The sequence below is a fragment of the Dunckerocampus dactyliophorus genome, chromosome 2 (assembly GCF_027744805.1).
Source record: "Dunckerocampus dactyliophorus isolate RoL2022-P2 chromosome 2, RoL_Ddac_1.1, whole genome shotgun sequence".
NCBI lineage: Eukaryota > Metazoa > Chordata > Actinopteri > Syngnathiformes > Syngnathidae > Dunckerocampus > Dunckerocampus dactyliophorus.
This window is the reverse complement of record NC_072820.1, coordinates 32,318,153-32,335,409: the sequence shown is the minus strand read 5'-3', so window position 1 is coordinate 32,335,409 and position 17,257 is coordinate 32,318,153. Positions and strand designations below refer to the sequence as shown.

The 17,257-nt window shown below is 42.7% G+C and overlaps 1 protein-coding gene across 40 annotated transcripts in view; it reads right to left on the bottom strand.

Moving 5' to 3' along the window:
• tcf7l2 (transcription factor 7 like 2) overlaps positions 1-17,257 on the bottom strand; it is a 120,781-nt gene that overhangs the window by 68,582 nt on the left and 34,942 nt on the right. For 24 of the 40 annotated variants that reach the window (XM_054767534.1, XM_054767539.1, XM_054767564.1 and 21 more), the window contains exons 4-5: positions 12,000-12,101; positions 5,593-5,652 (exon numbers count right to left, since the gene is read on the bottom strand). The exons of 5 other annotated variants lie outside the window; for them this stretch is intronic. In XM_054767534.1, the coding sequence (XP_054623509.1) occupies positions 5,593-5,652; positions 12,000-12,101 (162 nt within the window). The remainder of the gene's footprint in view (positions 1-5,592; positions 5,653-11,999; positions 12,102-17,257) is intronic. 11 more of the 40 variants (XM_054767573.1, XM_054767548.1, XM_054767543.1 and 8 more) reach the window with 1 other exon arrangement.

Here is a 17,257-nt window from a genome sequence, read left to right as displayed (position 1 = left end):
TAATGAGCAAATCATTTATTATGCCCATATCCAATCTCTGTTCCAAAGTATCTCCATGGATACAAAAATAATCCCGAGTGACTGTTCTTAGCACTTGTCGACATCTTGAAGTGTAATGAATCGTGTAGAGTAACAACATGGCGGCATTGCCATTTCAATGCAACATTACAAATGCGCCAAAAGAAGTGAAGGAGGCTAAATTGCACCAACAAAGCCAAAGGAAGTCATGCTTCAAGGAAGCATGGACCGCTCCATCTCTCGCGTTCGTTATTCGAGACTTTTTTTTTCTTCCTCCTCAAGCAAAGAAAGAATCTGACATAGATTCCAGCGAGAATCAAGCGAGCTATTCATGCCGCCAGTTGATTTAGGCACGCCTCGCTACACACCAATCAACCTGGCCTCACTCACTCGTCTGCCGTTCCAACACAAGATGGAGACAGTGCCAAAAGTTCCAATTAAAATACACACTTGTGATGTCTTATGCAGAGGGAAAAAAAACAGAGAAAACAAAACAAAAGCTACCAAAATACAGCGGGACAAGCCACATTAAGTTTCAACATCATCGCGTGTACTGTCCATTAATGAGCCTGCAGAGGAAATGCTGTGTCCACGGAATGTGCTCCTGTCGAGCTCCAATCACGCTGCAGGGCTTTTTATTCAAATATCTCAACACAAACTGTCACAAGCAGTCTGGAGGTGCTGCTTAGCTAACTCTTGGGAGGATGTTAACAAGACAAATGAATGAATAAATACACACATAATGCATTTAGGTGTTGTTAAAAATGAATGAATGGTGGAGGCTGCTGTTTGACAGTAGTGCTGCTGTCACGGCTTCACTGACAGGCTTGTTTATTCTTCTCCAAGCTTGCAGTTTTAACAAACAATAGCAGTCGACCCACTCCAGACCTCCTAGCAATCCATAGTTAGCTAATGCATGTACTGATATATACAAACAAAGAAAAGCCAAATATCAAATGAAAACATGGACAAAACACGCAAAATGAACATTGACTCACCATCGGTGCGAGCCTGGACTGGGTTTTCCAGAGGGAAGCCAATAAAAGTAAGGTTTGATGTATGTGAGTGACAGGCATAACTTGGTTTTTGAACCATCCATTTTGCTGCAGAAACTTGTTTTGGCAGTGGTCAGCACCGAAAATCCAATCTTAAATAATTTGGACAAAGTTAGCAAGGACAATGTATTTAATGCCATTGTGGAAAATTCAGCATAGTTCCTTTTAACTTTAATCCAAAATGACAGAGTGACACACTTTGATCCAAAACTGACGGAACAACAAACTTTGAACTTTAATCCAAAATGATGGAATAACAGACTTCCTTCTGCGCAAGTGTGCCTGAAAACAACAAACCATATTATTTTAAATACCTGCCGAGATAATTTCCGTTGAGTTTATCCTCATTGGCATGGAAGTTTTTTCAGCAGCGCCAGTGAGTTTGTCTCTGTACGCACTGGACAACTCTGACCCCGATGTGATGGCAAAGTTACATAAATTAATTGCATATTATTTTTTAATAAAAAGAAAACACATTAATTCCAAAATGAACACACAATTACATTTTATTTGATGTGGTTATTTACAAATATGAATGTTTTTGCAGCACAGTTCAGTCTCGCTCACTGATTCGTACCGGGCCACCACCTAATGGTTCGGGACGATTGATCCATACCACATCCTCGCTTCCCATGTTATTAGTTTCCACTTTTCCTCCCATGAAAAAAATCAGCCAATATGCCATAAGGATTGAGCCATCACTCCCTTCATCCGAAACCTTCGAACACAATGATCCCCCTTAATCTCACAAAATCCAAATGTCCTTTTCACCCCATCACACGTCCCTCCTGCTACTACTTGACTGATTTCGGGAGGAAGTTTTAAACCGGCTGTTCAATTAGTTTATTTTGAAAGGCAAGGTGAGTAACTAGTCAAGCATGTGCACACCTGCACAGGTATGCAAGTGCAGTCTGATCGCATCATCACCTGTTTTGGTGATGTGTCCAGGACAGAACAGGAATCATGCTGAGAGGGAAAATACGCCTCATATCAAATTCCTTCCAAAACAAAATGCCAACGCTGGCACTAAGACAATGTCTACTACGCCGACTTAGAAGATAAAGCTTAAAAAAATAAAATAAATAAAACAACACATACATCAAAACCTGAGCCAAAGAAATACAACAGGAGTTCAGGTAGGTCTTTTGCAAACAGAAACAAAATCAAATAAATTGGGGAGATTTAGTCTGATTCTGCCTGGCCCGGTGAACCTGAAAGCATTGTCTGGCGCGCACAAGTGTGGGTGACAATGCCAGTCGCTGAAAAACAGAACTGAGCAGATAGCCCGTGTTCACCCCTGCAAACCTCAAAGAAAAGCCCCTCTCCTGGTATAAACAAGGAACTGAATTCAAGGCGGCTTAAGCGCTCTATGGAATCACTCAGCATTCCGCCGCACTCTCATGCACTTCAAATTTGACTGCGACAGTGTACTCATCCAGAACTTTAAATTGTCCAATGGGGAATATCCACCTCGTCTTACCTTTTGGCTACTTTCTTCACAGAATTGTGTCATATACCAAACAAAGGGTCTTTAATTGCATCCAATTACAAGTTCAGAAAATCGTCAACTGGAGAGAAACCCTGACCCGCCTACGCTTAGTTGTGTGTTATTATTGACTCCACACAACGAATGTACTGCTCAACATTAAGCAACATGTTTTCTGAATGTGAAGAAGACCCTGAGTCACTGTTGTAGACGCAGTCTCAGTTGTTCTCCTTTCTGGAGTCTTAACAATGGCGCTTGTGTCGCCATTGTTTACGAAAGCGCCAGTCACGTGGAAAATGTAATAAACATGCTATTGTTAGCTCCTCCTGATGCTGCAGCATTCTACAACAGTATCTACTTTGCTGCAGCGCTCCGTTTTCTTGCTGCCCTTAGTCTCCTCTGGGATAATTTTCTAAATACAGGAGATATAGGGTGTCACAATTTTTTCCCCATGACTGGAAATGACATTTGTGGCACCTGCTGTAGGTTGTAGGTTTGGAAGACATGCTGGCATACAGTAATGCAGAGATCCTCAAAACGTTTATAATCATTAGACAAATGCTTAATCACTTATGCGCAATTAATTGATCCCGCAAATGTCAAGTAAAAAGACGTTTTGCTTGATGGCAGCCATGTTTTTCAACCAATCTTGCTTAAATTTTACAGACATGTGCTTGTCAGGATGCTGACAAGCCTTTTGTGTGCAGCGGTTCGGGAGTAGAAGAGTGCACACAGTCATGCGGTCTTTGTGCATGACTGTGTGCAATTCTGAACTTGCCGTGAACACTCCGATCGCTGAACATCAACACAATACCACAAATTTCTTCATAGCTCTAATTGAAAGAGCTACAAATGAACAAACAATGAATCATGACTGGGCCTTGCTTCCTTGTGACGCAACACTATTGGGGTGAAAAAACACGGCCAACTCTAACCCCTCATTCCATCACTGCAGCCAAATCCTCATCCATCCTCTCCTCTCCTGTTGCATTTCTTCCCTCCATTCCGCTCCTCCTCCAGCGCTAGCACCCTTCCCGTGCCCCCGGCCCAGTGCTAATTGGTAAATCTGTTGAACCATGCCAAAGCCAACAATGAGACACCTGGAGTTCTGTCAAAACACGTTTCCCTGTGAGACGGCCTCCAGTGTTAATACAGTAGCACGGGGCTGTTGTCACTCACCAGGACAATGTCTGGACTATGCAGGGAGTAATCCATGAGCATAATTGTGTAGTGTTGTGTTGTGTTGTGTTAGTCCATCAAAAATTGGATTATTGACCCTAATTGTTCCCGTAAACCACGAGTAAACTGTGATTAACACATTTATCCGCCGCCTACTTAGCATCGCTTCAGGGTGAAACAAGTTCAAGTTGTTGTAGGCTGACACGTGACGTCTTGACCCTACAACTTGTCATCTGAAACTCTGGCCACGCCTTCAAAACGCAAGGACGTGAAAAGTGTGTTTGTATGACACCAATGCACACACGCAAGACAGACGGGCGCACCCAAATATGATCCTGCCAGACCTCGTCAAACAAGTTCTAGCAAGGACGCAATCGCACGAAGGGACGCAGCGGCATGGCATGCAGACAAGAAACAACTTCCCTTTTTTGTTATTCATAAAAATCTGAATCCTCACAGTTGTCTCATTTTCACAATCAGGCAAGTTTTTTAGTCTTTTTAAGGGCTTGTTGACTAAAGGAAAAATGTGCAAAATCAACACGACCTTGATAAGTCAAACAAAGCAAGAATCATCACAGTTACCCCAGGGGAGTTTAATAAATCCCTTTTGGGTTTGCACTGCGAAGTTTCCTCCAGGATTACTAAAGGTGTGTTCACACTTGTTATGTTTGGTCCAGTTAAAAAGAACTCTGGTGTGTTTGCTCTGCTAGTACAGTGCCTTTGGTCAACTGTGAATGCTGTCATGTAAACATCACATAAACAGACTGAGACCACTAGTGAGATCTCCATCCTCTTGCAAGAGAACTCTGGTGCATATACTGTAAGTTCATTTGAGCTTACATATGAAAGCTACACAAACCAGTGTTAACATAACAGCAAAAAGGATGCAGAAATAAACATGTAAAAGGTAAATGGACTTTCACTTATAGCGCTTTTCTACCTTCTAGGTACTGAAAGCGCTTTGACACCGTTACCATATTTACCTACTGGAGGTTCAGTATCTTGCACAACCTACAGACAACACAACAACAACCAACAGGTTGGAAGACAACCACTCTATCAACTGAGCCATGCCGCCCCATAAGAGAAAATGTGTTGCGAGTGCCGTCTCCCTGCACTGTCCCTCTATGTGTGTGTGACAACAGTGCTCTTTACAAGTATATCTTAAAGATAAGTTGGTAAATACATCAGAATATAAAAATAACCTATGCATTCAACCCAACACAAAAGCTGTCCAATACAATACAATAATCAAGTCCTTACTTTATACATGTCCTTTACTGTGCACACTTTGGTCTCATAACAAAAATACCAGTGTGAACGCTAAGCAAACCGCACCAAAGTAATTGTTGGTCAGGATCAGAGTATTGAACCACATGCGTGAAGGCAGTCTAAATCTGAGCGTCAGATCAAGACAAACATTTCTCAGAATGACAACACATAACGGTAGAAGGCATTAGGTGATAGGCTTGGATTATCAAGTTAATTGTTTTTATGGATGAAGGAGATTAGAATATGTCAGCAAGCTGGTGAAATCACTCACAAACAGAAGTAACACAAGATTAATCCAGGCCAGTTAGGCATGAGACTCAAAAGGAATACAGAGAGAGAAAGTTTAGTTTGGTTAAATGTATGAGTAGTTCAAAATTCCCTAAACCAAACCGCCAAAAAACACATACAAAAGCAGCAACACTGAATTAGTACAAGGCAAAACACAGCGTGATCATCAGTATCAACATGATCCATTCATTTTAATTGAAATCATCATCATCAAATTAGCAGGTGTTAATTCGTGTGGTGTGGAATCAACCAAAAAATCCTGCAAGATATTTTTGGAATTCAAAGGTCTCTCACCAAATGAAATTGGTGAAGGCTCAGATCTGACTGTCCAGGGAATTCCCAGCAGAAGGGCCCCTGAAAGGCAAAGATGGACGTTCCCAAGTCACACAATTATATGAATCTCTCAGAATCTCTTTACACACACACACACACACACACACACACACACACACACACACACGCACGCTTATTTTAACTCACACATACCGCCAGCCGAGCAGGATTTATGCAATGTTCTCCCTGGAAAGCCTGCATCCCTTGGTTTTTGACTTATTTAAAAGGACTAGCTTCTCTCTGCTGGCAAAGCCTTCTCCTGGGCGCATGTTCTCGTCCATTATTAGTGATTTTACATGGCGAGAACACTCGCTTGTTGCTCATAACATGGTTGTTGGTGCCGGCCGGCTGCTTGTTAAACAATAATATGACACTTTGGAACATTTTAGCTCTTGGTAGCCACACCTTAATACATAGCTAATACAAATAGTAGAAGGGCTATCCACACGGGAATGTTTTCAGGTCAAAAGTGTTTTGAGTATTTTAATCGTTTCATATTTTATCGTTTTAGCCTATCATCCACACGGAAACAGCATTCTGGGTGACCTGAAACGGTACTTTTGAAAACGGCTTCCAGAGTGGGAAAATCTGAAAATGCTGGCTTGTCGTTTCTTCTTTCAGCAACCCACTTCTTTCTGAAAACGATGACGTCACACCGTCGCCATTGCGTGACACAAGTGAGCTTTGACGACAAGCCAACATAATATCTGAACATTTCGACTGGTATGGCATCACCCCAGTCAACATTCTCCTGACATTTTGTTGTCTCAAACTCCAAAATGTGTGTCTGTTCACAGCGCCACACGTAGGTGTGCTTTGTGTATTACATTGTTTTCACCCAGTGATCCCTTCCCATCTGGATGCAACTATTTCGGAATACGGCACAGTGTTTCAACGTGCCAAAAAAAACTATCCCAAGAACGGTTCCATGTGGACAGGGATAGAGTCTTTTTATTTCTTCTGAGCGAAAGGACAGAGAACTTGCAGGTAAAAGCAACATGACCTTTGGTTTACCAGTGCCTGAGTGCTATTGTCCGACTTGTTTTCTCCGCACTGTTCTATTTGCACTTGCACTTAACCCCCGAGGGCCAGCTGAGATAACTTGTAGTACGTGCTATTCTTTTTAGATACTTTCTCTGAAAGTGGATAGAGATTATGCAATTGCAACATACAGGCAGCAAGCTGCACACATTGCAACATGGACAATGCCAGTGGAAAGTTGTTATTCAAACATCACTCTTAAGTGTTCCATTGCAGCGGGCCCCTCTGGGGTGGGGGGGGTTGAGACTGGCAGGGATGACTTTCAATATTAGTGCAGACCTGCCAACATGTACAAATTTGTCGTACTCGGCATGTAATTTGACTCTTGAATACGCTTGTATGATTCACTGCTCTCCGCTTTGTTGCATTTTTCTGGTTTCAGTTTCAAGTTCAGTCTGTACAGTACAGATAAATATTATTAGTATTTCAAATCACGGGGCGTTAAAACATTTCTGTCCCACAGTGGGGGCATGACAGAAAATAATTGAGAACCACTGCATTAGAGGATCAGCAGCAAGACTCTTCAGTCATTGTTGCCTCACTCACAAAGTCAACCCTGAATGAATCGTCTATGGGAACCGTCTGCCGTCCAGACACTAGCCTTACACACACACAATGACTAAAAGGTGCTCTCAGGCCCGACACTGCGTCTCGACATGGGCTTGGAGTGATGATGTAAACCCGTGACCCTCTCCTAAACAAACATCTGGATTACATGCAGCCAGGGAAGGGAATGTGGTCTAGGTGAAGTGGTCTTAAGCGTCTTCAGTGTGTGGGTGGTGCCTGTTGACCACAGTGTCATTCATTAACAGCCAGGCCCTCCCAGAGTTCTGCGCAATTGTCTGTCCAGTCCAGGTGCACGGTCCATTCAGACCACAGGAAGTACCCCTTTATCCCCATTTGTCCAGTATGAAGAAAGAACCAGCAAAAAAAGGTGAATTTGATCCAGCATCTTGTCTATTCAAATACTGAAATAGCATAGCAGTCACATGTCCATGCAGTCCTTTTAGCTCATTGTATTCTCCTTGGAGTCATTGTCACATCTTCCCCAGAAAGTTTGTCTAAATACAGTCCTTTTCCCCTAAATGGACAACTTTTCAGTCTTCGGCAGAAACAAGTGAAAGTGAATCCTTGTAAAGACTCAGGTGGGAGGTCCTGCCAGCCATAAAAATGGACAGATTCCATCACTTCCTCCGCGCTAATTATCATACATTCCCAGAGACCTTTCTTGGCTGCCTCCGACACAATAACACCCAGGCACACAGTTGGGAAATGGTTAACACTACAGCCATCCCCTGCTGCCAATGAAAGGACACAGGACAATGGACACATTGTTAGGCTGCAGATGCAAGAGCTATGAGTGTGTGCGTATGTGTGTGTGTGAATGGCAGGAGAGTGTTTCCTCTATACATTTGACATGTACATGTTTCTGCCCCAGTTCCGAGTGTGCCGTGTCCAATCCGAGCTTGTGCTGTTTCTCAGCGTCATTTCAGGACCCCACCTACTTGATATTGACAAATTATGTAATGGTTTTACTAACATGACGACGGCCTCCTTTGGGATTTAAAGCACAATGGTAATGTAAAAATTAAGTGCACTACTCGGCTGCAACCAGCAGAGGCACAGCTGATTAAATCTCAACGAGTTTGCTGTCTAAAGAAGTCAAGTACGTCGTTGCTGTGTACAACATCAAAACAGGAATTCTTAATATTCCACAGATTCTCCTAACCTAGGGGTTCTCAATTATTTTCTATCATGCCCCCACTAGGGGACAGAAAATGTTTTCACATCCTCTCCTGATTCCAAATACTATTGAGAGCCATAAATATTAATTTATTTATCTGTACAAAGTTGCTGGCACCAGCATAATTCAAGCATGAAGAAAGACACCAAGAGACCTGCCAGCTTTGAAAAATGTTATGAGTACAGTTCCTCCTGCTTCTCATGCATACTGTACATCATGAAATGCATAAGAAAGTTTTACATTTTGTGCATTCTTTTTAACACTGTGATTTCTGTAAAGTTCTACTTTAAAATGAAATGTCAGCAAAAAATATCGTAGTAAGACATGTCTGCAAGTCATCAAAAGAGCCGCTGTGGCTCCCGAGCCATAGGTGCCTTACCCCGGTTCTAACCCATTAAAAACAGTATTGTAAAAAATAACTGTTATCCATATTTATCCCACTGATAGATTTGATGTGGTATCGATCAGAAGATAAGTAAAACAAAAAAAGTCGCCCCATGGTGTAATTTGTGTAAGCCCATCACCACAAAATTTGGAACACACCCTTACAGGAATGATAAGCACATGTGTGTAAAATTTCAGCAAGATTGGTTGAAAAATATGGCTTCCGTCAAGCAAAATGTCTTAGTAACTAAATGTACATAAGTCACTGAGTGTTTGTCTAATGATTATAAAACTTTGAGGATATCTGTATTACATGTATTCAAACCATTCTGACCACAACCCATAGGATGTGCCACAAATGTGGGCTGTTGTGGTGAGATGACAAAGCAACTCCTGCTTATGCTCTATCCCGCCAGAGCTGTGAGATATTTCTTGAGATCACTTCCTCAAAAAAAAAAAAAAAAAAAAAAAAAAAAAAAAAAAAAACATCAATAGGAGGATAAATATTGTATAACTTCCAGCCAATGGCATAAAAGTTCAGCGGCGGCAGGTTTGGAGGCTGCCTGTGGGGTGGTCAGGCACTTCAAAAAGGCCCCACCTGGCCTCCTTTGAGTGCATGGTAAACAGGGGGCATACCCTCAGATAGGCCGGCCTGCGTGAGGTCATTTCCATTTTTCTATACTGATCTGACAGCCTTGACTAAAGCTGAAGTCCAAAAGTAGGAACAATTTGTTGTAATAGCCAAAGCTGTGTCCAAATGATGCATTCACATGCTGTCAATTGGATGTCAAAGCAACAAAGGGTGATATAAACTATAACCATGAGGCCATGTAGGGAGGAAAGGGCATATTCTCTTTCTCTAGTTCATACAAGGTCAAAATTATACCTACAGTCTCAAATATATACATATAGTGATAGACTACAGCTGATAGTGTCTCTTTGGCAGCGTTAAAGGATTAGTTTGACTCACTCATTCACTGGACCGACCAAGACTCAGAACAAAGGGAAGAGTCCAAGGAATGCTTTTTTGGTCCTACAGAAGCCCCTTTTAATCTGAGAACTAAGTCCAAAACTTGCTATTTGGTTGTATTTACAGTGCACTAACTGGATCTTTGCCTCTATGGCTCGCGGTCACCCTGGTGATTGTTACGAACACTTCAGCTCACTCTTATCTAACCGGCCAATCGACAGCTTCTTATCGCAGTCCGTTAGCGCTGCAGGCTGAGAGAGGTCAAGGTGCTCTGGTATTTCTTATAATTCGCAAACAAAAGAGAAACTACTGTTTACAGCCCAGCTTATCGATAAGGCGATCACGTACTAGGAACAAGCAGGCAAAAAAAAAGATTGATTGAGCTACATCAGCGGGAGTCCATGTGGGGTTATCATCGGCATGCAAGCAGCTGTCCGCGGGAATCTGGCTTTGCTGGCTGCAACAGAGGCAGTATGATGCAAACCAGGGAAACGTTCAATAGCACCTCCTTCTCAGTCAAGGAGCGGGAGGAAAGAAGAGGCGCCAACAATACAAGCTGCGTTTCACGTTCAATTTCATCACTTGTGCTAACAGCAACTTGTGTGTGTACATGCGTGCATGAGTGTGTGTGCGTGCGCACATGCTGCAACACCCTGGAGCTTTGCGTCCTGTGTGCTGAAGGGGGAAAAAAAATAACACAACCTACTGAGTTATTTATCATCAAGTTCAAGAGTTTTTCTTGACCAAACAAAGGGGGGTGGGGGTGTGGGGGGCCTGTGTGTGTAAGATATCTAAACACCAAATATAAGACCACCTGACTTTTTTCCAGATAAAAGTACCATCTAATATTCAGGTCAATATGGTAATCAATTGCTATGCTCATCCCTAGTTTTTAAGTAATGAAAACTGGGAAAAGTACATCATATATCTGTGAAAATGTACTTTAGCGTTATCCTTCAAAAGGTATATGGTTATCTACGTAAACCGTAGCCATAGATACAATTACAACAATGTCAGATGTTCCCTTGGCATTGTACAAAGCAGTTGTACAAAGTTGCAACTACAGCCAGTAAACTTTATTGTTCCCTTTTAAAAAGAATCATAAAGCATCGGCACGTCGAGGTAGATGCGAGGCCTGTAGGTATTTACAGCCGAATGAGTCATTACAGGAGGGGGGAAAAAAACAAGGCTGAAGCATTTACCTGCCTACGACCGATTTAAGGACTCTTTTTCAGATTCCAGTTCTAAAATAACAGCAGAAGAAACAGTGCCCCATGAACTCTTGCGTTTAAAAATAACACCCGCATCCAGTAGGAATATAAGGACGACCTGAGCCGGGCTTGTTTTGTTCCAAATAACACTGTCATCGCTAATGTATTTGTCTCTGAGACAACTTTTGACAAGGTTTCAAATAAACAGCCTTGTCAACTCTGGCTATTTTAAGATATTCACAACTCAGATAGGCATGATACAAAAAGGAATTCACCAGCTTTTTCTTGAAAAAAAAAATGGTCAAGCTTCATTACAGACCATAACACCAAGTGTACTGATCAAATGTCAAATATGACTCACAGGGACATAGGCCCGTCTAGGCGATGTGCAAGCCAAAAGACCATAAACTGCTTTGTTGCATCTAAACAACGAGTCACTAAAACACATCTTTACAAAATTCTATGTAAACTGTGCCCACAGAAATTTGCAGCCACCGCTCTAATTCCGTCCAAATTGACTGATTGATTTTCCCTGCACACAAACACAACCTCGTGTTGGACGTTTCCATTGACCTCTGAAAAACTTCCTGCCTTTGGCCAACTAACAGCGAGGTTCAAGTACAAACACCAACATTCTGCATGCTTCCTAGAGATTGCCATGCCAGGGATGGATGCTCCATGCCCCTTCGACGTTCCACAAAACTCTACCAGAGTTCTCCTCCAACTTGATGGTACGGTAATCAATGCTGGAGGATCGCCCACACAGCGAGATAGCAGGACAGCAGAGCAGCAGTTACATCATTCCAGTATCAAAATGTTCTGACTCGCAATAGTCATTCTCTTTGGGGATTAGATTAGTCACCTTGTTTGACTTCTGCACCTGCCACACTCCCAGACCCGACCGCCATCCAGTCAAATACATGCAAGCCATCACAATGCCTTGGTGTTCCCAAGCAAACAAAAGACATTGACATTCTTGGTTGTAGTGAAGAGCTGGGGAAAAAGCAGTTTTACTTACAACGATGTGTGCCGGTGATGGTGACCTGGCATCTTTAAGTGCTTGTCTACTCTGAAGACCTCCTGGTTGAACATCTAGCAGGGGCCATTTCATCTGTAGGTACTGAATGGCAGAAAGGAAAGAGAATGGAAAGAAGGAAACAAAACATGTTAACTATGCAGAAAACAAAAGAACGAAAAAAAAAGGAAACATTTCTCAACCAGAGTGGTGGGACGTGCAAAAAACATAAGGTGGATGGTGGATGGTAGGGGTTGTGAAGGTGGGCTCCAACACAGTACAATACGACTAGGGGTGTAAAGTATTTATAACGTATTTTATATATATTTATAATCAGATTTTTGGTATGGTACACATTGAGTGAGCAACAGGAAGTCTAACTGCTTTGGTAAACCAATAAAGCCCAGCATCATGTTTGGGAACACAAATGCAGTGTGCCGGCATTGTTTAAATCTCAGGTACCCCTGGAGTGCCTTCAAGCACCCCCATATGAAAACCAGTGCCTTACTGTACCCCAAATAAACAGAACATAACCCGAGCTATGTGCCAAACCATAATTATGGCATACTCATAGACCACCAGGCACAACAGTTGATTTCGGAAAGAGCAGTACCGTTTGTGGCTTTCAACATGTCCTCATGTCATAAAAGTGACTGTTGAAGGCTTTTTATTGGAACCCATAAAGATGTTTGAGCGTGGCGTCTTGAGCGTGGCGTCTCAACCGGGCCAGACCACCTGACGGCTCCCGTAAATGATTGACTTGACCCATATTATCAGTTTACCCCCCTCTCCACTTCCCCCGGCCACCAAAGCCTTTCGCCCTTGCTCGCTGTGTCTTTGTGTCATGCGTTCAAACTGACAAGCGAGAGCAAGGGTCATGTGAAACATCTGTGTGTACGGACTGGAGTCCGCCAAATGTGATGACACGTTGTATGAGTTTATGTCATAGTTTCTTTCCCAAGAACTTTGATTTCCGTTCACGACACATCAACAAAAACCTCCCTGCTCCACGGAAATCACCTGTGATGGGAAAAAACAACCCTAACCACATTAAGAATGTCAGCCATTTCCTGCATGGTGATGACCTTATTGACAAACTGTGGTTCAAGTTTTGCTTGCCAGTGTCGCAGCCATCTATTTGTTGCGCCCCCTACAAGTTGTGCCCTGAAAAATGCTCTGTAAACTATGCTGGCATAAATGTAAAATATACAGTGTATCCTCAAAGTTTCAAAATGATTAGGCAAATGCACAATTAGTTGCAAAAAATGTTGCTTAATGTTTTCAACCAATCTAGCTCAAATTTACACACGTGATCGTCAGTCCGCTAAAAGTGTGTGCCAGATTTGGCGATCTTGGCGATTCGACTGCAAATTGTTGATCGTCTCTCTGACACTGCTTTTATGTGTGTGGACATGCTTACCAGCCAGTCACGAGTGCCCGGTTGCCCGGTTATTTTATTCGGCCCGAACAAAAAATTTCTTGCACTTTAAGTAATTTTGAAAACTATAGAACTTCTTTTGTTTAATCTGTTCTTACATTTTTGGATCCAAAAAATGTAATCTAGTGTAACCTAGAGCCTGGTTGTTTGCGTGTAATAGAACAAGAACTTTCTTTGACACACTAGGTTTTTTTTGGTCCAACTAATAATTTATGCTCACCATCTGATGTCCACATGGAATCATTAGCTGAGGGTTAGGATCCTTATCGGACTGAAATTTACTTCTGTGTGGTTCTTTTGTTCATTTTCGCAGTCAATTCAAATCTAATGCAGTTAATTTAAGTCCATCACACACAGACACACACATGCACACACACACACACACACACACACACACACACACACACAAGTATGTTGGATTAAATGTATTTGTGTTTCCATGCTGCAGGAGTGCCCACTGGTTTGTATGCATGTCTGAGTGTGTATGTGTGTGTGAGTCAGCGCTGGTCCGAGAGTGTGTGTCGTGACCCTTCCTGAGACTGTGTCTAAATCAGTGGTAATTAGCAAAGAGTTCACTGCGGGGTGCCTGCCAGTGGTAGACGCTGGAGGGAGTTATTGACTCCATGACCACGGTTACAACCCCTGCGAGGAAAAAAAAAAACAACAAAACCGTTGGTGCCTGGTGTTTCTCCCCTGCTCATTTATGACCACAAGACAGCTTTTAGTGTTACAAAACTGGCTTTGTTTATGCTTGTTTGGAAGAAAGGCTGTAAAAGTTTACTATTTCACAAATACACACACACACACACACACTGGGTATTAATTGTCATAGCGGGGGGAGATGGAAGCGGTGACGACGCTGTTGTCATGTATGAGGTAATTCAAGATGGGTGCCAGAGTGGCTAGCAGGTCAAGTGCCAATACAGCGGAATAGCGAATGCATCCATGGGTATGTCCTGCCGGTGCATGTGCACACATGCTCACAAATATTCCGACACAGCTGCAGCCCAATGAGGGGTCGGGCATTCTAAAGGAGCGTGAAGGTGACACCCCCAAGAGTGGCACTGAGGTAAAGAGACAGCAGCCTCTTTAGAACAGTCTGTAAACGCTGGCAAGGATTTCTTCCGTGTGGCTGTTTTGTACAAATGGCACCAAAATGCTAAGCGGAGCCACTTGTTAGGCTATGCACTCCGGCACATTCCCGATTTATCCACCTTTGACTTTTATGTAGAACTCGAGTAATGAGACAGCAGCACAACCTGGAAAAGCCAGCATTTTTCCACCCTTTTTCCCCTCGTATCACACAGCACCGAAACAAAACAAAACACGGGGACAAAGTTGATCTGGCAATAGTTCCTTTCACACAGAGATGCCATAAAATTGGCACATCAGAGCTGTAAAAGTAGATGCCACATTCATTTATCTGTACCTTTAACACAAAAACCAGGCAATTGCGAGATTGACATTGAAAGCTTTTCAGCCAATGCGCGACAGTGCTCTCTCTCTATCGCCTTTTTTGATACAGAAATCCTGAAAAATGACTGCCTTTATGCACCTGTGCAAACAGAACTGCAAACAGTTTAGTTCCAAATGTGAAAATTCTAACTAATTCATGGAGTTATATTTGTAAATAAATAAATTGTTATTTTGATGCAAATTAAAATTAGTGTTGTTTATGTTGCGGTACAGTTGTTTAGATATTTGAGCTGTCACAAAAGCAAAAAAATTGTGTCAAAGTGAAAGTTATCCTTGAAATGTATCCTTTCTCAAAAAGCCTTTTTTCTCCCTTTTCTCGTTGGGAACTGATATTTTCCTGAAACATACCTATGTTCTACTGCTGATTACTAAAGAAGGGAAAAAGGTAAAAACAAACTTTTTTTCCGGATGAAAGACGAGAGTCAAATTTTTATTTTGGTAGGTTCCATGTTTATAAAGCCATAGAATTTTGTGACACGGGGGGAAAAAAGGCGTAAACATCAGCTTTGTGTAAAATGGGCTACTGTCTCCTTACCACAGTTCTGTACAACAGGAAAAAGTGGATAAATAAGTAGGGGATCTCCGGGATCTCAGCATAAAAGAGGCTATAGAGGGAGGGTACCATAGCACATGTCCTAACAAGTAGTTCCACTTCAGCTCGACGATTGCAAATGTCCTCCCTCACTAATCTGTCCTGCAAGTTTTACAAGCATGCCAAGGAAAACGGAGCCCTGGCAAGCCCCAGCTTTTCCAACCACCCCCCCTTCCTCTCCACATCAACCCTACCCACCCCGCCTCCTGCCTCCACTGCTAACGGACGCACCGCTTGGGCTTGAGTAGGCCATGACCTCTGACCCCCTCTCTGCTGTTCCAAGTCCCTCCTGGTCATCTCCTCCCACGTTGCAACCTGAAAACTCCCCCGCCTTGAGGGGAGCCTCCCGGGTAACTCAAGAGCCATTCCTATGTGACAAATTGCTCCAGAGTTCCAGGATAACTCTCTCGTCTCCGCTGTCTCTCTTCCCGCATGTCCACCGCCCACCCCCCTCTACCCTCAAACATACAAACTCTGCCGCCACTAAAACCCCCCACCTAGCAAGAACCACCCAGATTGCTTTTTCAGCCCTACACCCCTCATTCTCTTCCCCCTAGCTGCCGCCCCTCCTTGCCCGGCTGACCCCACAATGGGAGCTGAATGATTTAATTGTCTCTGATGAAGTGAAAGACAACAGAGTCCTCCACATCTTTGTACCGCCATGAACTCAACTCTCAACTGGCCCCAGTTTTTTTTCTGAATTCCCAAGCCAAGGAAAGCCTCTTGGTACGGGATTGGAGTTGTGATTATTTGGGATTTTGGTTTGACAAGTCGCCTATAAAAAGTGGCATGTCAGAGGACAAAGGTCTTGTAATTGCTTGGGTTGGACAAGCAGTAATATCAATTATGACCCTATGGTTTTATACCTCTATCAAGCGGTACAAGTGACACTCACATACATTCAAGGGTGCTCAGTGTCCAGTAGTAGTGTATAACAAATGTATTTAAAATGTACAGTTTTTGTTCTTTGATCTACAGTACATGCCAATGTTGTTGTTTGTGTCTATATATTCCGGAAGAATCCATACACGACATATGGGATTTGTTACTTCATGCCTTTTTGCAGATATTATCGTATTGACCGTAAGTGGTCTTTTTTTCGCAACAAAATAACAAAAAAAAGCGTCATTTTATATTCGGGGTATGAATATTTATACATGCAAAACCAAACAACCACTCCCTAAATGAGTGTGAGCTTTTCTTCCTGTCACGCACACACACTAGTGACCCAGTGGGATGAAGAGTTGTGCAGCCAATTTTAAGATAATGGTGATGACTTAAAAAAAAAAAAAACAAACAAAAACTGACGAGCATCTGAAAAGATATACAGTCAAACCTACGGCCACCTACCTATAGAGAGCACTGAAAAATCGCTCGCAGCAAATTTACGTGTTATAGACCCTGTGTATAGGGTCTAACGCGGCCAGCGGCCACCCATTTTGTCTCCCTTGGTCAATATCTGACCGCATATAGCGGCCAAAATGGCGACTCAAGCAGAAGCTTCATGTACGAAAAAGTTTCATTTTTTAAATCAATGAAGCAGTCGTGTGTAGACTTTAATTACTGAGTCCTAGCTCAGTCACAATCATTCACAAGATCCACACAAACTGTCAGTTGTTCGACATAAAAAAAAAAAGTCTTCTTTGGAGCTTGTTGCAGACAGTGACACCGTTTATTTCCTGGTGTGAGACAATGTACACTGGTCAATACTGTAATGCCGCTTGTTGTGGGGAAGGAGAGACTCACGTCGCCGAT